At 47.6% G+C, this 26,106-nt stretch overlaps 9 protein-coding genes and 2 non-coding genes; 4 read left to right on the plus strand and 7 right to left on the minus strand.

Annotated features, from left to right (window-relative positions):
* Positions 1-168: 168 nt before the first annotated feature.
* Positions 169-3,272, minus strand: CNAG_01129 (lanosterol synthase). XM_012193942.1 has 14 exons: positions 2,991-3,272; positions 2,822-2,933; positions 2,642-2,771; positions 2,467-2,588; positions 2,280-2,416; positions 2,204-2,225; positions 2,083-2,156; positions 1,229-2,027; positions 1,137-1,167; positions 1,005-1,079; positions 883-954; positions 679-829; positions 405-618; positions 169-353 (listed from the first exon to the last, which is right to left on the minus strand). Exons 1-14 carry the CDS (start codon positions 3,204-3,206, stop codon positions 292-294), a joined length of 2,217 nt encoding a protein of 738 aa, XP_012049332.1. The 5' UTR covers positions 3,207-3,272; the 3' UTR covers positions 169-291.
* A 108-nt stretch (positions 3,273-3,380) lies between these two features.
* On the minus strand, positions 3,381-4,855 carry CNAG_01128 (hydroxyacylglutathione hydrolase). XM_012193659.1 has 8 exons: positions 4,724-4,855; positions 4,440-4,641; positions 4,220-4,332; positions 4,076-4,162; positions 3,984-4,024; positions 3,777-3,918; positions 3,614-3,718; positions 3,381-3,542 (listed from the first exon to the last, which is right to left on the minus strand). The coding sequence occupies exons 1-8, from the start codon at positions 4,786-4,788 to the stop codon at positions 3,473-3,475; spliced, it is 825 nt and encodes a 274-aa protein (XP_012049049.1). The 5' UTR covers positions 4,789-4,855; the 3' UTR covers positions 3,381-3,472.
* A 34-nt stretch (positions 4,856-4,889) lies between these two features.
* On the minus strand, positions 4,890-7,480 carry CNAG_01127 (hypothetical protein). Its single transcript, XM_012193660.1, has 11 exons — positions 7,316-7,480; positions 6,880-7,172; positions 6,686-6,819; positions 6,451-6,625; positions 6,351-6,390; positions 6,204-6,295; positions 6,011-6,137; positions 5,567-5,938; positions 5,440-5,512; positions 5,333-5,372; positions 4,890-5,264 (listed from the first exon to the last, which is right to left on the minus strand). The coding sequence occupies exons 1-11, from the start codon at positions 7,342-7,344 to the stop codon at positions 5,200-5,202; spliced, it is 1,440 nt and encodes a 479-aa protein (XP_012049050.1). The 5' UTR covers positions 7,345-7,480; the 3' UTR covers positions 4,890-5,199.
* A 379-nt stretch (positions 7,481-7,859) lies between these two features.
* CNAG_01126 (guanine nucleotide exchange protein for ADP-robosylation factor) lies at positions 7,860-14,654 on the minus strand. XM_012193661.1 has 14 exons: positions 13,298-14,654; positions 12,911-13,246; positions 12,590-12,863; positions 10,716-12,541; positions 10,530-10,668; positions 10,289-10,477; positions 10,050-10,223; positions 9,557-9,996; positions 9,220-9,500; positions 8,969-9,169; positions 8,613-8,912; positions 8,414-8,555; positions 8,232-8,358; positions 7,860-8,171 (listed from the first exon to the last, which is right to left on the minus strand). The coding sequence occupies exons 1-14, from the start codon at positions 14,590-14,592 to the stop codon at positions 8,034-8,036; spliced, it is 5,862 nt and encodes a 1,953-aa protein (XP_012049051.1). The 5' UTR covers positions 14,593-14,654; the 3' UTR covers positions 7,860-8,033.
* Positions 14,655-14,800: 146 nt separating this feature from the next.
* Positions 14,801-15,050, plus strand: CNAG_12464. XR_001045768.1 has 1 exon: positions 14,801-15,050. It is a non-coding gene; the product is annotated as a hypothetical RNA (non-coding RNA).
* CNAG_12465 lies at positions 14,857-15,123 on the minus strand. The gene has a single exon (XR_001045769.1). It is a non-coding gene; the product is annotated as a hypothetical RNA (non-coding RNA).
* A 265-nt stretch (positions 15,124-15,388) lies between these two features.
* On the plus strand, positions 15,389-20,207 carry CNAG_01125 (hypothetical protein). XM_012193941.1 has 4 exons: positions 15,389-15,885; positions 16,664-17,411; positions 17,465-17,997; positions 18,048-20,207. The coding sequence occupies exons 1-4, from the start codon at positions 15,847-15,849 to the stop codon at positions 19,878-19,880; spliced, it is 3,153 nt and encodes a 1,050-aa protein (XP_012049331.1). The 5' UTR covers positions 15,389-15,846; the 3' UTR covers positions 19,881-20,207.
* On the minus strand, positions 20,145-21,284 carry CNAG_01124 (hypothetical protein). XM_012193662.1 has 4 exons: positions 21,172-21,284; positions 21,089-21,120; positions 20,777-21,040; positions 20,145-20,724 (listed from the first exon to the last, which is right to left on the minus strand). Exons 1-4 carry the CDS (start codon positions 21,261-21,263, stop codon positions 20,315-20,317), a joined length of 798 nt encoding a protein of 265 aa, XP_012049052.1. The 5' UTR covers positions 21,264-21,284; the 3' UTR covers positions 20,145-20,314.
* Positions 21,285-21,386: 102 nt separating this feature from the next.
* Positions 21,387-23,689, plus strand: CNAG_01123 (DRAP deaminase). XM_012193940.1 has 11 exons: positions 21,387-21,571; positions 21,626-21,692; positions 21,745-21,830; positions 21,882-21,987; positions 22,036-22,114; positions 22,167-22,308; positions 22,364-22,442; positions 22,495-22,558; positions 22,617-22,637; positions 22,690-22,996; positions 23,060-23,689. Exons 1-11 carry the CDS (start codon positions 21,462-21,464, stop codon positions 23,556-23,558), a joined length of 1,560 nt encoding a protein of 519 aa, XP_012049330.1. The 5' UTR covers positions 21,387-21,461; the 3' UTR covers positions 23,559-23,689.
* A 184-nt stretch (positions 23,690-23,873) lies between these two features.
* Positions 23,874-25,020, plus strand: CNAG_01122 (hypothetical protein). XM_012193939.1 has 3 exons: positions 23,874-24,041; positions 24,097-24,195; positions 24,249-25,020. Exons 1-3 carry the CDS (start codon positions 23,993-23,995, stop codon positions 24,971-24,973), a joined length of 873 nt encoding a protein of 290 aa, XP_012049329.1. The 5' UTR covers positions 23,874-23,992; the 3' UTR covers positions 24,974-25,020.
* A 24-nt stretch (positions 25,021-25,044) lies between these two features.
* The window catches only part of CNAG_01121 (hypothetical protein), a 1,224-nt gene continuing 162 nt past the window's right edge, over positions 25,045-26,106 (minus strand). Inside the window, exons 1-3 of the mRNA XM_012193938.1 lie at positions 25,616-26,106; positions 25,477-25,559; positions 25,045-25,413 (exon numbers count right to left, since the gene is read on the minus strand). The exon at positions 25,616-26,106 is cut by the window's right edge and continues 162 nt beyond it. Of these exons, the coding sequence (XP_012049328.1) occupies positions 25,326-25,413; positions 25,477-25,559; positions 25,616-25,888 (444 nt within the window). The 5' untranslated portion in view covers positions 25,889-26,106 and the 3' untranslated portion in view covers positions 25,045-25,325.

Raw genomic sequence — 26,106 nt, forward strand, 5'->3', positions numbered from 1 at the left:
CCGACTTTTTTCTTCCATCCGGCGTTCCGCCTCTGTTTCTTATTGGGATTACAAAAGCCATTGTGAAATTTGTAATTACTCAACACTGCCCATTAGAAATCGGGGTTATCGGATTGAGTCGGATACAGGTAGTTTCGACGTGCCTGGTCCCGGTTATTCCTTATTTTCCTTCCACTTAATAACAATCGCTCTTCAATTCGTCCCTCAATAATTTTCTACGCAAACTACCCTGTAAGGCTGGTTTTATACATACGGAAAGACATCTTATACTCCCCCTGCCATCCCCAATCTCTATGATCTTAAATATATGTCCGCCCTCCCCAACGCCCAGATACAGAACACGAATTTAAACGCTACATGATCGGATAAGCCCCAATGCCAAGTGGGATTTCTTGTCAACTCACCAGGATAATCAATGGCACAGTTCTTATTGAATATGCCCTCGGTATCCTCCTGTTCCCATCTACCATCCTTCAATTGTCGGCTCATGATAAGTTTTGCAGCGCGTTCAATAACAGTTTTGTCGCCATATTGTCCATAGATGAGAGCAAGAATGGCCCAAGCTGTTTGGACCACTTGGGACTGGTCGTGTTGGGCGTATTTGCCAGTTACGCACGACTGCGCGATAATTTAACCGGATGCCGACAGATAGATTGTAAATAGATTGTAACAACTCACCATGTAAGTTTCACCCCACCCGCCGTCTTCCATCTGGTGTCCAACCAAAAAATCACAAGCTCGTCTCACCTTGTCCGAGTTGGCGCAGGTCTCACCCGCTATGCCAAGTGACTCAAGTGCAAACATAGTGGCATAAGTGAAACAAATACCCCTATTTGTAGTGAGGCATCAATACCAGACCAATCACCAATATTTATATCTTACCAGGAACCATACCACGAACCATCGGGACGTTGGATATCGTGAATGTATTGAATGGCTTTGCGTATCGTAACTCTGTAGGAGCTTGTCAGCGCATCACTTATATGCGAAGCAAATTCATTTACTCAATATCCGCTGCTCGATACTCTGGATCGACTTTAGAGAAGTATTTCAAAGCTGATAATACAGAGGTCGTGCACCTAAAAGAAATTAAGCATGTCTGACGGGACGAAGGCTCCAGGGACATATGAACTTACTCCGGATAGGTATAATCAATCATAATATCTCCTATAGCATTTTTTAACACTTGCACATGGGAGTTGTTCGTTTATCGCATTCTTCTACTCACCGAAGACTTCAGCTGCATTCAACCACTCCAACTTGGTACTGCCTCTGGTCAACTCATAGCTTGCGAAACCACCGCTTTTGTTCTGCATCGATAAGAGAGTATCAACCGCGTCACGCATCCTATCCAACCCAACAGGCTTTGGCGTATAATTCAGGTGCTGAAGGGCCAACACAGCCTTGAGGCCCTCGGCTGTACAGTCGCTGACTGTATAGCTTTGCTCGGGAGTGGAGAACGGCCAAGCACCCTTGGTGCGGTGTCGGTAACCCTCTTTGTGCCATTTTGGATTCTCTCTCATCTGCGCCTTGTCCAACCAGTCCAGCATCCCCTTTGCGCTTTCTTTGAATTCGGACTCCTCTGCTAGCCCGGTCTCCACAGCGGCCTGAGCCATGAATCCCGTATCCCAAAGCTGTGAGCCATTGGTGCCCATCATCATCAGACCACTCTTACTTAGCCACAAAAAGTCGTCAATCCTGGAAAGGTGGGATTTAAATGCCTCACTGTTGGGACCTTCACGGGCAAAGCGACAAACAATATGAAAGGCTTTTGAGACTGGACCAACAGTCTGGTAAGTTGTGTTCTCGTCTTCATAAGTGATCATTCGATAAACCTTGTCTAGGGCGATTTTGCGTAGGGGGAGCCTAGAAGAAAGGATGGGTACATGTGGTAGTTTTTCATAAACTGCCAAGAGTTGATGGGCCATGTCAAGGATTGGGTGATGAGGGGAGTAGATATCATAAGATGATATGTTGGATCGTTGAGATGGCCAGTTGATGGTTTCGTACGGCTCGACATAGAGTTCCTGAGTAATGTCGTAAGCTGAGCTTCACTCATGAAAAGTTGAAAAATGAGTGCACCTGACGAAGACTGAAAACAAGAGGAGTAAAGGGACCAACAAACCGGCTACCATACAGGAAGCTCATAGGGGTGACTAAAATATATTCAGCCACAAATACTTGTTGTGCACAGGATACTCACAAACTTGTCGAACATGAATCCACTGCGCACCGTTTGCTCGTTAGTACCCCATGGTGTCTTTGTAAGCCACACTTACCCATCTCCAAGGAGCGAACGGTGCCCAATCAGGCAGCAACCATAACTCGGGAGGTACCGACCCCACACCGTCCCACTCATACGCTCCCAAAATACTCAACCACACCTTGCCCCACGTAGGAATACCGGTTGCTCCTCCTAGTAGATAGTCAGTCGCAAGCCAGGCAGTGTGAACGGTAGCAACTCGCCCATCTTATGTATCAACGATCGAATCTCCGTCATTGGTCCTTCATCAGGGCCCATACCCAGCATTCGCAGCGCGACATAGTTCATCACGGTTCCATATACAGTGGGCGGTGCAGCAGTATGCCTGTCATATTATATTAGCCTCAATTCCAATATAAAGCTCAATCAAAGTCTCACAATCCCCAACCACCCTCCTTTCTCCTTTTGTTAAATAAATAACGGCGCATCTCAATGGCTTGTTCGTGTCGCAATGATTGGCCGGTAACGTAGAGGGCGATGATCAACCCAGGTATGAGGAATAATGGACCTTTGTCGGGTGTTAGTACATAGTGGATGTTCAATAACGTTTGAACTAACCCCCATACTCTGTAGAGAAATGACCATCCACGCTTTGAAGCTCTTTGTAGAATCTGTAGCCGTTGCGTGCCGCGTCAATGGTTGTTTTTGGCTCTTCTAGCTCGGACACTTCCTAAATGGCGTTGTCAGTTTGCAATTCCGGGATGGAGGATATGGGAATAAGACGCACCATATCCAAGCCGAGCCAGTACTTTTCAATGTTCGTTTGGGGCCATTCCTTCCTCTGCGCAGGATCAGAGAGGTACACCCACTTCTGTTGGCCATGCGAGTCTTCGGATACCTTGAGCCTCCATGCTGTGAGGTCAGTTGTCGGGGGTATGTACTGGGCCATGAATGTATTTGTGGAAGGTGGGAAAGAAATGAGCGTGTTGATTATTGTTGGCATCCCACGTAATTATCGTCCCACCTGCTGAGATGTTCCTCCACTTCATCGCGATGCCCCCGGCCCCCGGCCTCCGCGTCGGGCAGTTGGTTATGACTGTCTGTACAAATATAGCCATACTTAATAACTTCCTTCCCTTCATCAGGTTCCGACCCCACTCGCCCTACCCATTAAGTTACACTCGGAACACGATGCATAAACATATCATATAATTTACACACTCCTTGACATCGTTCCGTCCCTGCTGTTGCGTCCAGTAACTTATTGTTTCACATAGAATTCTTCATCTCCCTCAAGCGGCCCATTATCTGAACAGCTTCCGTCTTTCCAGTCGCTTGTCTGTGATGGGCCGTTCAGTCAGCATTATACCCGAAATTTCGATGACCATCTCTTCTGTCCATACTACGCACTTAGCCTGAGGAGTGTCGAGTCTCATAAACACGTTCCAATTCTTTTCATCCCCGATGGTTGACTTGCCGGTGGTGCACGAGTCATTTTCGGCCTTCTTGAGAAGTCTATGTTCGGATGAATGACATGTCGCTATATTATAGATGCATACTTGATCAGACTCACTCCTTTAGGTGTTGGTTATCTGGTTCAATCGTGAGGCCGAATTTGGCCGATCCTTTGGTATATTCGTGGCCGTTGTACACGACGGTATCTTCAGGAAGGTTAGAGAGTTTGGTGAGAGCAGCGTGCATCTCCTCAGGGGTACCTTCAATCTCGGGTCAGCTTCCTGTAGGCACAGGCAGATGATGGACATTGGATAGCAAGTCGCACCTTCAAAAAATCGACCGCATCCAGCGAGGAATAGAGTGTCTCTGTTATCTGGTAAGCCATAAACAAGAACAGACGCTTCCATTGACACTCACCCAGTGAATACACCCCTTTGACCTGTTTTCTTATCCTCTAGGAAGAAGCAGATGGAATCCTGGGTATGGCAAGGTGTGTGAAGGCATCTGCGACATTTGTAAAAAGGTAAGCAGAAGGCTATATTATCAACGACAAGGACGAACTTTACGGTTATATCCTGACCAAGAGTGAAAGTATCTCCATCCTTGACCACAGTGTTCGTACCTGGACTTTGAGTGGACCCTGCGTAGGCCTTAAGGTTTGGGTGAAGAGATAACTAGATCACGAAGTTTAGCTGCCTATATTTCAATCGACTTCATACCGCATTCACCCACTCTTGCCCCTTTTTCATCCTCCCCAAAGTTGTTCAAGCATAGTACTCACAAACTTGCTGTTTCCGCCGGAATGATCCGCATGGTGATGGGTTGTGATCAGACTTGTCACATTCACACGTTGCTCCTTGACGGCGTCTGAGATCTTGCTGGCATCGTAAGGGTCGACTACAGCTGCCTCATTTGAGGAATCGATTATGAGGTACATCCAATTGTCTGATCTGGCTTGGTAAGGCAATACTTTCATTTTGGAGCTGCGTGAGTGCAATGGAGCAAGAAAGCGAGTTGTCATTGATCAGCGAAAGACATGTGCTATTTGTTGGGCTGTGGACGTACATGAGGGAGGTGGAAAGTTGTCTTGAGAATCTGGGTGCTGATATACGAGCAACAAGGGTAAGCATGGGATGGCTGTGGGAGAAATGATGATATACGATTGTCCAGCGAGTACGTATAGTTGATCAGTTATCTACAGATCATTCATGCAGGTGACGTCTTTCTTTCATTACTTAATTCATTATTATCATCATCGGGGAGGCGGAGTTGACCGTTGGTGCATGGTGGGTGTAATACCCACCGCCGCATTTCGTTGTTGTTCGTTATCCGCTCGATATCAGCAGCTAGATCACTCTGGTGCAATGTATCAGATGGCGTCAAATAAATAAACATTAAAATAGGTATTAGCCTGCTATCACCAGCGACACATCTCAATTTGATCTCAAATTTGAGTTGCTGTCGGTGTACTATTACGTAGTATACTACTCTCTCCTCCTAGAACTGTGTAATAAGTAATGGGACAGGTATATAAAACGCAATCAGCGATTTCTAATGATATCCTCCAGACGTTTTTCTAGATAATGGGCACAAACGGGGCAAAAAGCTGTAGATGGGTGGATTGTGGTGGAGTTGGCGACATGCGACTGTTGAAAACAGGAGACAGCTACTTACTCGGATGGTTGACTTTCCTCATTAGACACCCCTCATTGGTCTAACTCTTGAAATCAGCTTGATTGCTCTATTATCAGGAACACCAGGAGATTAGAAGCTTCACGTACAGGTCGTAGGCGTACTCTACCATCCATCGCATACGTTGGAAATGCGCCAATGAAACCTTCTGTATGGTTGAAACTGGGAGGTTTATAAGTTATGCTCGAAGGGGATGCCATCGTTTCGCAGGCTCACCGTCCGTCCCCGCCATATTCTATGATTTCTAAACTTGCAATCATCTTTCCTCCTTGTCCTGCTTTTGCTTTTTTTCCTTCGTCTGTGAGCGCCACCTTAATTGTATTACGCCCAGGCTGGAGGCCCGTCCCCAAAATCAAAGGTACCTCCAACCATCGACGGTCCGATGAACCTTCGCAAGCTTTCGGAAAACCGTCAGCGAGGTCTAAAATATGGCCGTTTAATACTAAAGAAATATGTGAAGAGTGAGGAATGGAAGATAGAGAGGCCCGCAGCAGCGCGGTGGGATAATGGAGATCGCCATCCTGATGGGAAACCAGGTTTGACGAGTTGAATGATATTGCCCAGGATGATATATCAAGATCATGCCAGCTATATTCAAGATTAGGACTTAATTGGAATATGATATACTGTACACTAGGGGCTTCGCAAATAGTCACTCACGGGTATACCTGTAGTGGAACTCTGGCATCCTCTATTCTCAAGCGTTCAGGATTCGTCAAAAATTCACGCCATTTCAAAGCCTCCCCTTGTTTGTATGTGTCAGAATTGACTCCAAAATAAGCGTACCCTTTCCGACCGAGTCAGCAGTCGGCGCACTTTAAGACCTTGTCATTATCTGCTGGCAAATTCTTACCCCCGTCGTATTCCTCTCCCACATCGATAATGCTGTGTCCAAGCTCATGCCGTAGAACAATGGGCCCGTTTAGCTCAGAAGCAGTGATAACGCTACAAGACAAGGTCATTAACCGCATTGATGAAGGCGTACATATAAAATACATACGTGAATTCTCCACTAAGACCCCCGTATAAGGGGTCATTGCCTTTTGCCGTTAGAAAATGAGTTCTGGTTCAATAGAAATACGACGACAAATGCTGCCTACCAAGTAATATTGGTTGGTCACATCCTCCTTGCTTTGCCTTGTTCTCTCTGAACCACCGGCAGGCTGCTCTTGCTCGCCTAGGATTATTCACGAATACTGCCCTCAGTTCCGCCCCAGGCCGATATAGGCCAAAGGCAGCGTCTTCAAGAGGTTTGTCATGAGAGCCTATACCTGACTTTTCAATCAGATGCATGAGTGCCAGCACTGTAAAGAACGACGACTTGATTTGACTCACTGCATTTGATGGAACAAAAGTTGCCCATATATTCAACAGATGGGCCACATGACTCATGGCACCCTTATGGGAAACAATGTCGTCCTTGAGCTTTGAGGCATCTTTCACAAACTTCCCTTCCTCTCCTACAGTGTCTGAGGGAATAGGGTGTAAATAAAAGTATATCCGCCTATCCTAAGGGCTATAAGACTCACATCCGTCCGAAAAGAACATCAAGTTTACCCGTTCTTCTCTTGACCCAGAAATATGTAAAGGGTAGAGGGTCATACTGTCTGGACTAGGGGTGCTCCCATCATCACCCTCATCAACGGCAGCATAGTCAATGCGCGGGACATAAGGTGAATTATCACTAGGTGACGAAGATGGTAGGCCAGAAAGTGGGAAGCATCCATCGATTGATTCCATTGAATCGTAAGATAGAGGTTTCTGATGAAACGGCGATGGTAAGGCGGGAGTCGTTGACAGCGAGAGACCGATCCCGAAACAGCTACGTAGGTGTGTGATAATTAGGATTAGTGGGTACTATGAATAAAATATGATTCATCAATCCTATTTAGAGATTTCGCTGATACCGGGCGAAAAGGACACTTCTTTCACCAATGGAGGGGTAAGATAACAGGTCACACTCACGCGTACGCCTTTTGCCGTTTGAGGATCATGTCAGCTCAAAAAGTCAGCCGCTGAGACTGTAAGACAATAACTTGGGCAGACTGAAGTTAAACCTATAACGAGTGAAAGAGATGCCAATTATCATCTACAGCGAGAGTCCACGTCCAAGCGAAAGCGACAACAAAAGACAAACCCTGAGCAGTCTCCGCTTGGCCGGCGGCCGTCGTCGCGAGTCCTTTGGGCCTATGTAGTACGTAATAGTAGTACTAGTACTACCCTCGCACCTGGCTGCTCCTCCTCTTCCTTTATCATTAACTTATTTTCTTTTTTTCTTCTGCCCATCATGTCGGCCATAGCCGGATTGCCTCCACTGAATAATGATGGTCGTCATTTTATAAAGAAGAATTACTGATGACCCTTGATGTGGGGAACGGCATTTTACAAGATCCAACAACAGAGCTTCCCTTCATAATGAAGGGCCGGTGCAACTTCCATGGATCGCTCATGAATGAGATAGCACGTAAAAGGCAGGCAGCAACAACGAATAGTCATTGAATCATTTCGTCGTTTTTATAATCGTTTTTATAATGACACTCGAATATGTTTCACACAGTCCATACACATGAGTCTAAGTCAATAAACCAAAAAAGGGAGTCTAACTTCGTATTCGGTGGAAGTTAGGCAATAACAGCGTCTCCTTTACATGGCTCTGCTCGCCTTTTTTGCCTTAACGTTGCTATCACTGCTTTTCAATCAACCCCCTTACCTCGCCCACTCTTCTCAAATAATTCGTAGCTGCTATTCTAATATCCAAAGGGACGTCTTTAACTAATATGTCGGTAACAAGAGGATAGAAGGTTGTGATGTGTTGTTCAAACTATGGAGAAACGTGCCGTTCAGAACCAGATGACCGGAGGCTTTACTGAGCAAAACTTACAAAATCTATTTCTAGAATGCAACATCCTTGCAAGATATCGCCAATCACAGGCGTCCAAGCAGCAACATTTCGGGGCTGACTTTCGGGATCTAAAAGATTGAAGTCTCCAATAATTTCTTTGGCAAGCCTGCAAGTTTCATCAGGAACATATCTCAAGCAGAGAAAGATAAGAGTTCACTGACGGTACCAGTCTCTTAACAACATCCTTTCGGGTCGCCCTGTGGGCCTCCCTTGGATCGTTGTACATTTTCAGCAAAACATTTACAAGAGTCGCAGCAGCGCTAGACTCTTGTTTCAGGAGATTCGGCAGCTGTTTCATGAACCCTTGATTGAGGATCAGCAGCAGCTCCCGGTTTCTCTTCTCACTGAAGAGATACTTACCAACTTTCCACAACTGCATCCTCAGTTCCTTATCAGCATTAAACTTTCTCGCGAAACTCCAGCTGTCGTCTAGCACGTCCAATAATCTCAGTAAGTGCTCGGCGGGAATGGTATTGTACACCTCGCCATTCTGCAAAAGCTCATGAGTGGTCTCAATGAGAAGAAGCTGCAGAACACATTTTACGATGACTTGCTTGAAGATACGTCGTTGCTCGCCGTAACTGATGGAGGAAGGAAGAGATGTAGGTTTAGCCGTTGCAGGCTCAAGAGGAGCTGGAGCGACGAATTTCTGGAAGGGGGCTATATCTAAGCATTAGCTTACCCGCTTTTTGCAATGTGATGTTACCACCACCTACCATCGTTTTCGTCCATATTGCCCGTCGGCTCAATCTCGGAACACATCACGGGATCGAAAAGCTGATACGCAGTCGTAGTCTTGAACAACTGCACAAATGCCGACACAATGAGCATCCATTTTTCTGGGCTGAGCTTCCGAACGTTCTGTTCTAGGAGTTGTTCAAAGCAAGATGTGCCAATACGCGCAAGCGTATCGTTCTCTGCAGATAATCGTCAGCCGTACTATATTCCTTAGGAATTGATTACTTGCCTTGACAAATGCAAGCTACCAAGATATCAAGCAAACCATCGATATACCGTTGCATCACCTCAAAGTAGACGGTGTACAGGTTAATCAAATCCCTTAACGCAGAGATGAGTGTTGTCGACAACCATACACTAAGGTCTTCAGGCGACCTGAAGCGGATGTCGGATTTGGCCCGGAGTATGGAAAAGATGGGGAAAAGGACTTGCTGGCAGACGATGTTCCAGAAGTCGACAGAGAACCCAGATCCATGTGTTTTTAAAGTGTCAAAAAGACAGTCAAGAGCGCTGGATCGAGCGTTAACTTTTGTTGCTACTATGCAACGATAATGGAGCAAACTCACAGCCGTCTGACTTCTAAGTCTTCTCCCGTCATGATGATTTCGTAGAAAGAGTGAAGAACAGGCAGCCAGTACTTCACCATAGGGTCATCACCTTGCTGCACTTTACCCTCGTCACCTAGTTGGGGCAAGAGACATTCTGGGCATTGTAGCATGGTCGGTACTAACCCCCTAACCATTTCGATCGCTTGTAGACTGATTTTCTGAAATTTGGATACTTTGCAGAAATCCGTGATACAAACAGTGAGGTCAGAAAAAGAGCCATATTTGACGACTAGGGAGAAGTAATCGCGATAAACCAATGTAACGAGTTCGAATGCGTAGTTGCAGACACGTTCTGTGACAACTTTGGAAGCGGCGGAAAAGACACCGAACATTGTTCTCCAACCTGATCGAAGATTTTGTACACGAGATTGTAGCATGTGTTGGAGGCATTGCAGGACCTAATACAACCGGTTACAATTGTTCACAGCGAAGATCAGCCCAAAACACTCACCATCTCGCGAGCGTCAGAGTTCTTGTTGTGCACAATGGTGTACTCAAATGGTCGCAAAAAATCTTTTTGGAATCTGAAATGTGACAACTCCTCCTTCTCCAAGAAATTCATGGCCAGTTGTCTTAGGGCATCCAAGGCGAAGAAGCTGATGTTGGGATTATTATGACAGCAAACCTAATGCAAATTCGGTCATCATTAACACAGGCTGGTAACGCGCCTGAAAATATAATCAAACTGACCTGATTGAAGTGTTCGCCGAGGTTTAACCAGATATTAGACCATTCCAGCCTAATTCTACCCATATTGTAGTACGAAATCTCAACGAGTTTTTGCAAACTAAACATTCGAGGGCGAGCCGAAGAACCTGAAGACTGGATTTCCTCCCAGGAAACTTCACTCAGGGCTTTGACAAAATCGACAATCGCGGACTAGTTGAATAATATCAGCCGGAACAACTCAATGCTGTTAACTATAACTCACACCAGACAAGTTTTTACTTGTTGAAAACACCATATCTGCCGCCACAGTAACCTGGGAAGATCTAGACTCTTCTGCGACCTCCTCCGTTGGAACCTTCTTCTTTAACGACGACGACTTCCTCTTGTCGGTTGATGTGGTCCTAAGCTCCGTTAGTATAATCATATACTTCCAGCGAACATCACATACACAGTCCTGTTTAAATCGGGCACATCCATCCCACTCGAAATCAATTGCATCCTCTCCAGCTGACTTACACACACAAGCACATCTTTCCACGAGGCCTTAAGGTAGTTTCCATCCGTCACAGCCACATCTAACAGGCTCTTGATGGCTTCCATGTTCTTTGGCTTCATCTCCGCTACATTACTGAGATAAGTGAATTTGGCGAGAGTCGTGACAAAGGCGTTTCTCTCCAGTTCCATATCGAAAAGACAGACGATACGGATGGCAGAACGCAGGCCTTCAAGGCAGAGATCAACGACGTCCATATCGTCCGTCTCTTGCAATGGAGCTGAGATACCAGCAAGAAAAGGCATCCACGCAACTTCAAACATGAACCGCACATGTTCCAGACGCGACGCCGTATGATAATGATCTGTCGGGCGAACGACGCCTCGCCGTTGTTGCCGCACCATCGCTTTGAGCAAGGACTCCGTTTTACTAGCCATGTTCTCTGATTGCGCCACATATGCCTCTCGTTGCAGATCCCTCCCTACGCTCGCTAGACCACCAGAAGTTGCCGGTTGAGGTATTTCAACCTCGTCTTTCATCTTGATCTCATTGGTCGTAATTTCATCGTAAATCTCAGCCAGCAACTCTTCCGGCAGATCCTTCCCATCATTGATCCCTCTGTTGTTCTTTACAAACTCTTGTTTGGTCATTCGCTTCTGTTTTAAATTTTTGTTATGTGCATCCGTGTTGAGCATGATAACAGAGAAAGCGAGAATGTAGGCGGTGTCGGCGTTAGCGAAAAGAGATGAGGGGTTACTGTGCATGTACCTTTCGGCAAACTTGAGCATGAATCTGTCAATCTTTTGAGCTTCGCCAGGAAGTCTGAATGATTGAAGGTACATCCGGAGCGCATCAGTGAATCGCATATCGGAGAAGTCGAGCATATCCACGAAGGCGTGCATTGTCGCAATATTCTCGTCATCACCTTCACCAAGATATTCGCCAATCATAGCTTTGTTTAGGCCTTCGTTGGTAAGGAGGAATCGAGCAATGTCGACGGGAGAGTTGGACCGGATAAATCCTTGTTCGAGAAGGTAGGCAATACCACGTTTTGGTTTGAAGTTGAACTTCTTGATGCCCTCAAGCAGGTTGGTCTTACGCTGTTTGGCAGATTCAAACTTGCCCACGTCATCCTCTCCCAAATCCGGTGTATTCATACCGGATGCCATACCTGAGACCGACGATTTTAATGATGAGTCTGCTGGCCAAATGGGTGTTGGAGCAGCAAGTTCGGCATTGGAACCCGAAACTGACCCAGAAGCATGATGCCTTCCGACGGCATCAGTTGTAGATTGGTTTTCCTCCAAATTCCCTGCTTTGGTACCAGGGTTTGAGGTAGACCATGCCACGAGTGAATTTAACGCAGCGACCAAGCATTCTAGCGATTGTCTCCTCAGCTTGATCTCCGGAGGCATACCAGCGTAATGAGGAGCATTGTGTCCTACACCTTCTCCAAGGGCCGAAGTGCTCAAAGATGGTGGTATAGCAGGTCCACTCGATCCACCTGTCTGTTTGCTTGACCCTCCCTGGGCGAGTTCCTCTTTGCTTGGGGGTGCAAAATGTGTCTGGCCGATCTTTGAGACGATATTCATCAAGCGCTCATATATATTTTCGAGGGATGAGCGATCACAGTCGTAATTGATATAAATCTCGACAAGGGCCTGCGGATCATGACAGAGGCGAATGAAGACACCGAGGATGACAGATTTCTGACGAATAGTAGAATGACGCATTTCGAGGATAGGGATGAAAATTTCGTTAAGAAGAACTTCAATCTCCTTCTGCTCCCCAAGGTCAACTGACGTACAGAACCAACACCATTGACTTACCTTTAATTGTGCCCTCATATCCTTCAACATACACCAGAAGATCTCAACACTAAGCTCGAACACTTGGTTCACGGGGCTCAATCCGTTTCTTGAAAGACTCAACGCCAGATATTGCTTAGTCGCTTGCAAGAACGGAGTCATCTCTAGAGACGAGTTCGACGGTATGCAGACGAGGGGATTCACAAACATGTCGGAGTGAGAGCGAAGTATGGTGAGGACAAGATGAAGAGAGAGAAGTTTTGATCGCATAGCATGTGATCGCAGGTCTTTCTCGCTGACAAAGGCATCAGTTGGATGATTATTAAAAGGAGATCCATTTACCTGTCTGTTACTAATGGCTTCATCGTGAGCTTACATAGTGCCCGGAAGACCAAGAAGGCGTCCTTGACAAAGAGCTGTTCAGTTGGTATGGGCTTGCCCATCGCATCGAATGAACCACCCTCCTCATCTATTCCTTGCCCTGTTTGTTGGTTTGAAGGTGCACCATTGGAATCAACAACACTGGCAGGGACTGGTATCGAAACGGTGTGCTGGGGAAGACGAGGCGCCTCAACTTCAATATCGGCCTCGGCTGCTGAGTCGTGATTCACTGAATCAGTAATAGGGGCCCGATCGACCGGGATAGAGTCGTTAGGATTCTCCGCGGCGAAAGATTCGCTTGATTACAAGTCAGCCACAGGCAGACCATGGTTGGCGAAGGCTACTCACAGCGTCATCTTTCCGTTCGCCACATCATGTCTCTCTGGTACAGGTGTTGAAGGTAATGATCTTGCTGTGGTGCCCTCCTGCATCACTTCACTCCTTCTTCTTGCCTCGTTTTCGCTGACACTTCCTCTGCCGCTTTCAGGGGCCGCATTCTTCATATCGGGCCGTATCACTCGACCAAACACATGATGCACCATTTGTGTCAGACCACCCTGCGCAACGACCTGATTTGCGGCATCATTGGAAAGAAGGAAGACATTATAAACGGTACGAACGGCCTTCAAAAGGGATGATTGATGAACAAGCATGCCTTTGTCGGTGGAAAGGACAATGGCCATCAGTGCTTTGACGACCTGAAGGGCTACTTGGGGCGGAGAGCTTTCAGAATATGAAAGTGTAATAGTGTGGGTTATAAGATCTGGAAGGGGAGGAAGTCCAGGGGGAGGACCATGAGGTTCGGCAAAAAAAGAGTGGGATATGAGTTTTGAAAGGAGATCGAGGGATGTCACGAGGATTGGGACCGATGTAGTCTGAGGATTGGAGATTGCAAGCCGTAAAGGTTCAAATATTTCGCGAGGATGAAGATAGGCAGCATTTGTCCCTTCATTGCTTTGACAGAGGTCCAATGCACGCTGAGCAGCGGCATGGAACGAAGGAGATTTCTTTGCCTCCTTAGAACTGACTAGGAGTTGAAGAGGAGGGGTAATTAGAACGGTTGAGAGTTGGGGACCAGGAGAATTGGGGCCAAAATTAGACAAGGAAAGTGTTGTCGCTGTAGACGATCTCCGTGAGCGGTGCTCTTGAACTGCAGAAGGTGGACGGGCGCCAGCCTGCTGTCGAGACGGTGTCGGCGGCAGAGAGGGGGCAACGATGGAAGGTAGCGAGGTATGGGAGGCGTTCACACCTCCCCTAAAAGCCAGATCACCCCCTTTGGCTGCTGAAGGAGTATTTTCTCTGCTCAACTCCACATCCTCCAATGTTTCCTTACTGTTGGTTCGTGTTGGAATGGCTCTCTCGGGTTTTGGTGGGGGCAGGGGTGGTGAAACAGGTATGTCTTCTGGGTTTAATGGAGCTTCATGGATGGCCTCTGAGCTATGGAAGTCATCCCTTCCTGGAGATGGAGGAAGCTCCTTTATAGCTGAGCCGTTTTGGATACCCAAACCCACTAACTCAGACTCTGATGATTCTGGCTGCGGGTTGTCCGGAGGGCTCTCGACGGCTGGATCTGGGTTGGGTGTCGGAGAACTATCTTGTTGAACGGCGTCTGCAGAACCCTCTGTGTCAGAATGGTTTCCCATTGTGGGGTGTTTTGTGGGAGGAGATGAGACGAAGAAGGGGAATTGTTACCAACACTATTCCCTGTCCCTCTAGTCTTGACTGCCACGCAGCGAGCATCCATCTCCTCGACGCGCCGTAGCGCGAACCCCAGTTCCGCTCGGCTACCTCCGCCCCTAATCCTCCTCGGCCTTTGATCTCTGTGGCACTCCCTACAACGAACGCCATCCTCGGCCCACAGTTAATCATATTATGATAAATCATGATATTGTATCGCCAACGATCCTGCGAACAACTGTGTTGTATATTCCTATATGCTAGTACTAGAGACCTCAAGTTTTTACTCATTACTCCTCGTACCCACTCAGTGAGAGTGGGCTTGTAGTTTCAACTCTCATCAAGAATGTAGATGGCAGTGTAGTATATTGACTAGCCGGAGCCAGCCTCCTCCTCAGTCATTAATGTTTGTCTATGTTGTTTCTTTCCGTCTTTCTTCTTTCATTATTCCACTCTCACTGTGGACGCTTACAGTTGCCTGACTGCCACGTCAACCGTGATATTAACATGGAAGGAAAAAGCTCTTGACTAATACTGCTGCATCATCATCATCTTGTACAAATGAACACTTCTCACCGAACAGGGTCAACAAGCGCCGTGCGCCGAGGATAAGTACTGCTGGCTGAAAAAACAAAAGAAACTCTCGTCTCTCGTCATGAAAGAGTCAGGCTGACGTCAGAGCCAAGGCCAAGGGTTTTGTCCACGCATAACTGGATCTGTTACCGGGTTCTGCGATTTTGCTAATAAGCTCAAGCTCATAATCTTCTCGCCGGCCGCCCGGGTCAGAATTTAGGATACTTGCGGTTCGCGGAGCATTTTACGTGTAATCTTCGTTCAAGACCTCAGAGCATCAAGAGGCTTCTGACTGCTGACTTCCTGTGGCTTCTCAGGTGAACAGTTGGCAGGTACCGAACAATTCTCATAATTTACATATCTCTTTCTCAATGCATCTATTCGTGCGCACTTCTTTCTTTATCACCCTATAATAACGTTTAGCTTGGTAAACATCGTCTTCTGGCCTCCCATTCCGTACTCAACATCGGCAACGCCTCCTCCGTCTCCTGTTCAGCCGCGAGAGGTCTTACCAAAAGAGTGCAGTAGCCATTGTCTCGGTACACTGTACAAGGTGTCTCGCCAACTGTTCCGACTCTATAATAGCTTATTCTCTCAAAAGAGAATAGGGAAGAAGTGTATCAAAACAAGTGCTACCAATCTTCTTCATGGCGGTGTACACAGACCAGCTGCAACCATGGGAGGAGGTGAGTGTTCCCTTCCCACTCTATATTCACGCCTAGACATTGTCGTCCCATCCTTTGCCTACCGCATACTATCAATCTATCGTTTAAATCACTTTGTTTTGTCCGCATCCTACATATTGGTCATAGGTTATCATCCCGTTAATGTTACGATACGCGGATGGTGTGAAACCTGTTTCTGCATACCCTGTGTTAAGGGTTGTAAGCGCTTTCGGGCGATGCCAACCAAGCGCTCTGATTGAGTGCGATGGATTGCCGCATGTCCAATGCCCAGCTGTGTGGCTAAGGTCTACCACTGGAAATAGTCTGGCTAGTGGCTACTGGCTAAATCTGCCTGCTATGCATTGCCGGCTCAGTTGGCGTTCTACGCATACATTCATCTCTTTTAACTCTTACCAGACGCCAGACGTGTTTCCCCTTATTATTCTCCGTATCCCTTGTTCCTCCCACCATTATTACCCTTTTTAGATTGTTCTTTGTAGCCAGCCACTTCGTCAGTCCCTTCCTGCCAGAGTGAAAAACAATCCTTCCTCTTTTGGCCTCTGTGCTTTTATTTTCGTTCCTTGCCTCTTGTAGCCACACACATACACCACCAGAAATTTACATATATACGCTCCTTACAATCTATATCATTGGCAGCATCCTGCGTCTAATCTCAAAACCTATTTCGGACAGCCGGGTTATTTCTTCCTGTTCGTCCGCAGCACGCCTCTTATCTCATCTGCTATCCGAATGTTCCCCAATGAGCTGACTTGATTTTTCCCCTCTTTCATCCCCATAGAATCAATCTCCCTCGCCTACAGAGGCAGCTGAAAACCCATACGAGCTTGCACTCGCACCCCTCCGTACATCGTCTCTCCAGATCCGTTCGCCAGGTCCTCCATCGCCCGTCAACACCCTGCACAGCAGGCTGTCAGGTGACCCAGACTCGCCTCCTGCGTGGAAGCGCCGTTCTAGTATCAATAGACGTCCATCCATCTCCTCGGAGCATCAGAGGCAGCTTTCGACTTCCAGCACAAGCAACTCGCTCAAGTCCGCCGAAGATCGCACAGGCACTCAGAACACCAGCCCACGAGGCGCGCGATCCCCTGCAGAAAGCGTGCACAGTGCGCAATCCATATCTCCTACCTCTTCTTCTCGTACAGCACCTCATTCCAGAAGACATCCCAACTTAGCGATGACGATTGCCGCTATTCGTCCACCAGCCACCACCCTCCCTTCTGTGGTATCCCATGAATCTTCAGAAGGGTCCTCTCTCTCACTGGGAGATGGCCTCGCCCTTCCCAACCCAGCTTTCCGCAGGCGAACTGGAGAAGGCACAAATTCGGCGAGAAGCTCGATAGTCAGTTCGCAAGATCTGAACAGCTTGACGAGTGAGGAGCTATGGACCCTGGGGCAAGAAGAGGTGCCAGATATGAGCAATCCCATGAGGACTGCCGCTGAGAGACCTTTGGACACAGTAAGAAGACTGAGTACAATCGCCGACAGCGACCCTGTATACCACACCGGTTTCCCAAGTGAGGTTATATGTAAGTCCCTTCTGTCGAATACAACTCATAGAAACCAGTCTGACATACTACAGGGCCGCCTGCACCGCCTCCAGAGGAGTTGTTGTATCAGCCGGTACGAAACAAGTCTTTTACGAGCATCCAGAATAGCACCAAACGTTTATCCATACGACGAAGTTCTCGTCGCACCTCTGCGGCAGATATCTCTACTTCAACTTTGACCAAGGGCAAAATAAAGCCAGGGGCACAATCCCTGCCTGTTTCACCTGTTGCCCCTCGTAAGATTAACATGCTCTCGTCGGCCCACTCTTCTTCAACGTCGCTGTCCTCTCATCAGGCCATCTCCCCAAATAAGTCGTATCCTGCTCTTGGAAACTGTAAATCAGGGCCCCCTACGTCCTTCTATTCCAAGGATTTTATCAGCAGCCTTGCACCAAGAGAAGGAGGGTACGCCGTCGCGGCAACTATAGGGGGAATAACAAGCCCAGCGGGATCCATGTCAAATGACAGACGAAGGACTTCATATGCAGACAGCTCAGTTAGCAGGACTAGAGCGCCTTTGGCGAGAAGTGCCGGTATGGGCAGATGGAGCTTGGATGGTGGAGAAGTGGGTCTTTCCTGCGTACACTTGGCACTTGCTGACAGATAACATTAAAGAATTACGGTAGACCGTATTTGACTTCTTCCGCGGCGACAACGTCTTCCAACCTGACCGCCCCTCCTTTGACATCCAATCAAGCGGACGTGCATCCATCTGAACCCCGTGGTAAGGCTCATTCGCAAGTTCCGGACGGGGCTTTACCCCCCACCATAAACTTTCATGGCGCTGCCCCACAGTCCTCGCAAGCTTCCGGTGCGATGCAAAGGTCTTCTCCCAATCCTAGTCCACTGAGCCAGCAGACTCACGCCCAGGATATTATCTCAACTGCAACAGGGGATATTGCTGGAAATTCTAAGGTCAGTGACGCCACCTCTGTCCAGCATCCGATAGAAAACGCTGCCAATGCGACCACCAAGCCCTTGACGTCTAAAATGTCGGTTCCTGCCGATCCCATCGCGACCGAATCTGCTACACCACCCCCTACCAACAAAAAATCCAAGAAACAGCTCGCCAAAGATGCTAAAGCCCAACGGAAGGCCGAAGCTCAGGCCGTTGCTCGTGCAAGAGCTGAGCAGATGAGGCAAGATATTGCCAAAAAGCAGCAGCAACGAGAAGAGGAGCAGAGGAAAAAGATAGAGGTCAAACGGAAGGAAAAGGAAGAGAAGGCCAAGAGAAAAGCTGAAAAAAAGGAGAAAAAAAGCGGCCTTTTGCGAAAACCAACATCGTCAGCTTTACCCAAGGCAGGAGCTGAAGTTGCTGTGGCCTCATCTCAAGCGAAGGCTCAAGAGGACAAGGTCGAAGCATCTATGACGTCTAAGCCTGCACCCGCCATCACCTCGTCATCGACCACATCTTTTCCTGCTATGCGATCAAAGCTCAATCTGAATAAGTTTCCAACCGCCCAGCCGGAGGCATCAGGGTCTGCCCAATCTTCCTCTTCTTCTACGGCTGCCGGGCAATTCCCGCCATCGTTCAGGACGGGAGAAAGGCAAGGCGACAAAGATAAAAGGCCAGAAGTCAAGTTAAAGAGATCATTCTTTGGCACAATCAAAAAGAGATTTTCTTATTCTGCCGTTGATAAAGAGGGAGTTTCGCCAATGCCTTCTCAACGAGCACGTCGCGTCACTGCAGTCGATGGCCCTATTGGCATACACGAGGCCGGTAAAACGGGGCATGAAAAGCAAGACGCTGACGGTTCATTTAAATCAAGGCCTGAGAAAGATGGTCTCATTGCTCCTCCACCTAGACAGACATCATTGATGGTTGTAGCCTCAGACTCGTCAATTCACAGGCGTAATGATACTGTGTCGGAGGAGACGTCCGAAGTCATTGAAGATGAATCACCCCGAACTGTGCGGCCAGATTCAACCCCTATCTCGTCGCCCTCACCGTCTCCATCGTCCGATCGTCATCAGATCCCGCGAAAGCCTATTTCAACTGAAGGAACCTTAGGTAATAGGGTCCTTGGTCAATCTTCACTCTCAGAGGCGCCCGAGCCATCCCCTATTGAGGGAAGTGCCTCCCCATCGGAGCACATACACCGTGATGACCAAATCTCTGGTGTTATCTCACCCTCCACTTCAACTGCTGCAAACTTCGGGGCTCACCTCGAATTTTCCTCCCCTGCTCCCATGTCGGGCACTCCTTCGACTTCTGGTGATTCGCAGCTGTCTTACATACATAGCCATGCTTCACATAATAGCAATGTCACGCCGTTCACCTCGGTCTCTGAATCCGAGGCATTAAGCGACGAAAATCTTAGAATGGGAAAAGAGGGCAGGCATTCGCAATTATCAGGAGGCCAGATCCCGCCGGAGAGGGAGAGTTCAGATGAGACTGTTTTGGCAATCAAGGTGGACCCGACCTCTTCGCCAATCATGGCCGTTTGAGCTTAATGCTTGTCTGAGCCGTACAGATGTTGTCGGGTCTGAAGTAGGGCACGCGTGCCTCAGTACTCCAAGGACAATCACAATGTTTTCATTCATCAACCATATATATTCATAAATCTTCAAAAAAAAAATCACAATAATTGTATCTTATACACACTTTTTTATACACTTGCGTTCGTACGCTTAATAGAGTATTTTCACTTTGATACTCCACTGTCTTTCCCATTGACTTGCATAAAAATATCAAATGAGTGTCTTGATTAAGGCACAGCAGGTTTCTATACATTTTACATTGGTGTATGCAATAGAAGCCATCTCATACAACAAGGTACATGATCCTGAAATATGTGTTCTATTTTAAAGGTACAACAGTGGCGAGAATCCATGTAAGGGGTACGGATGAGGGAGTGTTTATAATGGATATCTTAAGAATGTCAAACATCCCAAGCAAGCTCTCCCTGTCCCCAGACCAGATCACCATCTTCAATCTTACCATCAATAGCCAAACAGACGTTCCCAGCGAAAAGCCTCATCAACTTTTTTTCTCTTTCTGTAATCCATATTTTATTTTTGGGACCATTCAGCCACCATCCCTCATCTTGAACTGCTTCCCCCACAGTCTCTCCCACGCCTCGTGCTAGCGCACCAAGAAGCTCGTCAAGGGGAGGTGGGGAATCGCGCCCATTTATGAGGGTATTGGACGTATTTGAAAGAGATTGAGGGTCAAATCCCAACAACTTCGAGAGTGCAGAGTGGCGCGCAGGCGGTGGAAGAGTATCTAGTAGTTGGAGGATGCAAATGAGAGTTCGATCGACTAGAAGAGCACGGAGAGAGGTTGATTGGGCTGGACATGGTAAGTACTAAATTCGTGCAAGTGCCAAAAGACGAAGACATACCAATGCGTAGAAGCTCCTCATGCCGGAGAGGTTTCGGGTCATCTTTCAATAACGGATCCGTGAAGAGGCCAGGGTCAGGCTCTGGGGGCCAGTTGAGCGAAACCAGTGGCCTGAGGGAGGCATTATTCATTGAGTGTTCTTCACTGTTTGACACTCGTTCAGGAACAGCTCCTACAGTCGCCTGCGATAGAACGCCGATTTCTGATCCCAGTGGCTCGGTAGGGTGTATGGCAGATTGTTGTTGAGTAACGGCATTACATTGATCTCGTGGGGAGTTAGTTGCAGTGGTGATGGTGGAATAGCTAGGCTTACTCTTGTGGGCCTTGTAGCATGAAACTGAGCAGCTGAGAAGGCAGGGGTCAGCATGGAGGCGGAACGGGGGAAAAATGACTGACTATCTAAGGGGACAAGAGGAGCAGCGGTACTTTGGCGGGTGTTGTGAACATACCGCACAAGTTTCCACATTCTGTGCTGCGTTTTTGGGCATGGTGTACAATGCTATGGAAAGAGTTGAATATTTTGGTGGTTTCTTCTGTTTTGCCATTATCCATGTTGTTCGGGAAATGCGGAGCCCCAATCTTTTTTTTTTTCTGGACAACAAATTGAGTTTGCAATGTATACAAATACTTGACGCTGTTTCCTGCCCACGCCCTCGCCCCTCCCCCTCCCCTCTCCCGTCTGCAGCATGTCAGACCCAGCTGCTCCCACGACAAACATGTATCCTCGAGGAATGAACCCTCGCCTCCGCTACATTAAATCCTACTGGTGGCCATACAAGACTTTCGTAAAACAGAGGTACGCTTCAGCCCTATCAGTTCCCACAGCCCTCTCTGACTCTCATGCACAAAGATGGATCGGACGCCAGCTACTCGAGGTTATCACCACAGAGTTCAGAGATCGCTCCTTGGAGTACTACGTAAGTCCATCTATATCCGCCTTTCGCCACGAATACTCAACACGTATCGTAGAGGCATGCTCTTGAATCCGGTGTGACTAGAGTGAATGGAGTGGTCGCACGGCCAGACCTCATCCTTCGTAATGGTGACCGTATAGAGTAAGCAGTGATCTATAACAAAGTATAAGTCACTAACATCCTGGCCTGCAGCAATACAGTTCATAGACATGAACCTCCTGTGACTAATGATCCTATTCTGGTTCTTCATATCGACCGAGAGCGAGAGTTCATAGTCATCTCCAAACCAGGCAGCTTAGTAAGTATATACGTGACAAGGTCGTCCCATTAAATTGATGGAAACCAGCCCGTACATGCCGCTGGAAGATACTTCAAACATACCGTATTAGAGATGATGGAGTCGGACTACGGTCTCAAGTGTTATTGTACGCCCTCTTCTCGTGCCTCCCCTGGAAGAGACTAATACGGTTGTTACAGCTGTGAATCGTCTGGATCGACTGACTTCCGGCCTGATGATCCTTGCTCTGTCAGGCAAGGCCGCTAGTAAACTAGCTCGCGAGTTTGCGGAAGGAAAAGTTAAGAAGGAGTATGTTGCTAGAGTAAAGGGCAAGTTCCCCGAGTTAGTGCCACTGTAGCTCCCATCAGACTCTTTGCGCTCACCAATTTGTACTCAGAGAAGAAATTACCGTCGATAAGCCTATGATGACGGTCGATCGTCAAATGGGTTTGGTCATTATCACTCCGGAAGGGAAGGTCAGTCCTGAGTGCCTTCCAAATAAACAAGTATCTGTCTAAACAGTCATAGGACGCGGTGACAATCTTTAACAGGATAGCATACGACCCAGTGAGAGATCAAAGTGTCGTCCGTTGTAAGTGTTGATATAACAATTGTACATACTCGATTAGACCTAACGGCATAATGTGTAGGTCGCCCTCAGACCGGCCGAAGTAAGATTGCCTATTTCCTCACTGTATTTGAATTATCTGACCTCCAAGGTAGCTCATCAAATCCGTGTCCATCTTCAATACCTTGGCCACCCTATAGCTAATGATCCACTTTACGGCGTCCCGTCTGTTTGGGGCCCTTCCCTGGGAAAAGGCGGTGTTGATCTCACCCCTTCTACCAATGGCATTTCTCAAGCCGATGCTCTCAAGGCCCGTGCCGGCACCTCGACCCCTCAAAGTACTGATACTAACCGAGAATACGATAACATCGATCTCAATAGCCCCATTAGACTGAGTAATCAGGCTAGAGAAATCATCGCCAAGTTGAGAAGACAGAAAGATGACGCCGAGGATTGGATCAAGTGAGCCACTGTGACTGCGGCTGTGTAAATGAAAAAAAAAAGAGTCTCTAATGGTAATTGCAGGTGGTCTGAGGTCATATTTTCCGCAAAAAAGGCTCAAGATGACCTTGAGTCCGAATCCAAGTCGCCTGCTCCTCAGGTTGTCCCTCGCCTCACTGGTCGTCAAGAAGCTCTCAAGCTCCCCGATCCTCTTCCTGATGACACCCCTTCTCCCCTGAAACCACCTGTTTACCTTCCACCAGGGTTTTGCACCGAGTGTTACGTCCCCGTTCCCGACGATCCTGATCCAGAGACTTTGTTCATTTATTTACATGCCCTTAGATATACAACCGAACAATTAGGGACTTGGGAGACGCCGATGCCGAGGTGGGCTAGTGCAGATTGGGATGGTGATTGGAGAGGGTGGGAGGAAGGGGCGATCTTACCCAATGCATTGGAGGAAGATAGGCGTAAGAGGGAAATCGAAACCGCAAAGAAGGCAGATTCCGATCTGTCTAATAATTTAGGAGACGAGGCGCTGACCCCCGTCGCCCTTGCAGGAGGTTCAGTACAAGGCCGATGAGCGACGATCTTGCTTCCTCTATGCAACGACAATGCTATGTGACTCTGGTGCATAGGTAAATCGCCGACATCTGCAGACATCACGCCGATCCTTTCGCTTTATCAGCATCCCCCAGCCAAGCTCAAAATCCCCTGGCGGAAGCGCCTTCCTTTCATGAGTTTCCCTACTTTCAGTTTCAGTGGCTGACTTTTGAAATCCTTTGTGGATGGTTTGTAAAGACGGCAGTGTCTATGTCATTTCTGCTATGGGTCGTCGTTCATCTCATTACCCCACTGATGCTTGTCTTCAGAGGACAGCCATCCATTGATAGTAGCCGCCTGACCGTTCTCATTTTCTCTTAACCACAATCGAGCCAGGGGCTAATTTCAAGTTGGACTGCCCACCTCGACATTTTTGTTTTTGTTTTCGTTGCCATAGCCGTCTATCTTAGCAACATGCGTCACCTTCCCCAAATACTGTATGGCACTGCATTTCTGAGTGCTGGTAAGTACAACCGCGTCAGCTCGTATGGTGTATTGCTGAGATATATCCCGAAAAGCTTTCGCCTTGCCGATGGTGGAGGAGAGAAGCTTGGAAAAGCGAGATTATATTGGCCTGTGGAATGGAACGGGCCCAATAGTCACCGACATCAAGCAAGGTAAATCAACAAACTTCAGCCGTAACGTAGTGCTTACGATCATATCTCAATAGTGAAAATACTTAACTGCTGGTTTGACGCATGCACCCTTGCAGTCCTTATCTCTTCACAAGGCTGGGTAAAGAATATGATACGCTACGGCAATGGTGCACCCATGGCCAATGAATCTTGGCCACAAGATGGGACTGTTCAAGTTCAAGTTTGGAACCCCGACACCCTTGAGCCTGTTATTGAGATTGCGACGGTCGCCAATAAAAGCCAGACAGAAGATCATCCAAACGGGAACTGGTGGCATGATGCCCTCTCACAGGCAACTAAACTGCTTGGTACTCAAGTTAATTTCGCGGGTGTACTACCCAATGGAACCTACGACTCCACTGCAGGGTCAGCAACTATCGGTCTAAAGATCCTCACTGGTTATGACACCGCATCAAACTTAACGAGCGAGTACGCAGATGCTGATGAGTTTTGGAACGATTTGGCCCGCGCAAACGAAAGCACGCCTGTCATCTTCAATACAGTTAGCTCTGCTGAGCTTGGTATCACTACACCTCAGCTGGGCGATAGTCATGACTATGCGGTGTTCAGTGGTACAGTGAAACATGATGGATCAAAGACCATTTGGGCGAGGAATAGTTGGGGCTCGACGGACGAGTTCAACTTGGAAGATGTTTACAACAATACATTTCAGATAATCCATCTCAAAAACTGGGACAAGCTAGAATGGACATCGGATTTGTGGAGTTCCAACTTTGCTGTTTCAAATGACGGGCAGTAGAAAGGGATAGTGGAGAACAGAGTTAATGATGAATAAGTGACCAGTTCCTCTTCGCAGACACCTTGAGTCGATGCTCTTCTGACTGGTTATCGTACATTTCCCCGTGACATAAATAATGCGAATGTGTATGAATAGTGAAAAAGGATACCAGTGTTTTGTCTTTACAATATTCATTATAAGCTTATGGCTCGCCCGAACTACATTATTGCGATGACAGACATGACAGACACGATAGACACGAAAGACACGACAGACACGAAAGACACGATAGACACGATAGACACGATAGACACGATAGACATGACAGAATTGTCCGGGGAAAACAGGAAAGGAACCTCCAAAAAGAGAAGAATTATCTGCTGCAGCCGAATTTCAACAAACCTGTGAGGTCGTACCAGTCGGCTCCAATAGTAGGCACGACATCGTTGATACCCAGGATACTTAAAAGATCATAATCAGATTCTGTGGGACATGCAGACGACCTTGCGTGATATCGTACATACAATGTGGCGCTCTCGGGATACTCTTCAACTTTGGGCGTACGCCAAACATACTGAAGAGATTTTGTTTTGGCGATGTCGATAGGCTAGGCGATGATTCGCACCGTGAGCTGTTGTAACCCCTCGTCTCAAAGAAGCTTACGAAGTATTCAAGTTGACCTGGCCATTGTGGGATGTAGTAGACCTCCACCCCTTGTCCACTGCCGCCTTCCCATTTGATACGAACGTCGGTATTCGGAGGGATACATGTACTGAACCGAGTGACAAATTCAAGCCGGGGATAGACGTAGGTCTCTTGGTTGATGAATGCTTTGGGTTGGAGGACCTCCGACTTATGGGCAGCGGGGGCAGCTTGAGTGCCACGGAGAAGAGATAAAGAAGAAAAGAATACAACGGCGAGATATGTGAAGAACATGTTGCTGCGTCTGGTAGACGAGTGTCAATAGATATGTAAGGGAACGAAGATAGGTGTGTATGTTACAGGTGCGATGAGAAGGGGATATGCTGCTGAAGGATGAGTAGGCGAAAGGGACGGGGTGTGCTGTTTAAATAGTGGGATACGCCATCCGCTGCTATTCCTACCTTGGACTGACTGTTGTGCATCTGCATCACTCACGTCTTACACCTCGCTTC

The sequence above is a fragment of the Cryptococcus neoformans genome, chromosome 5 (assembly GCF_000149245.1).
Source record: "Cryptococcus neoformans var. grubii H99 chromosome 5, complete sequence".
NCBI classification, from domain to species: Eukaryota; Fungi; Basidiomycota; class Tremellomycetes; order Tremellales; family Cryptococcaceae; genus Cryptococcus; species Cryptococcus neoformans.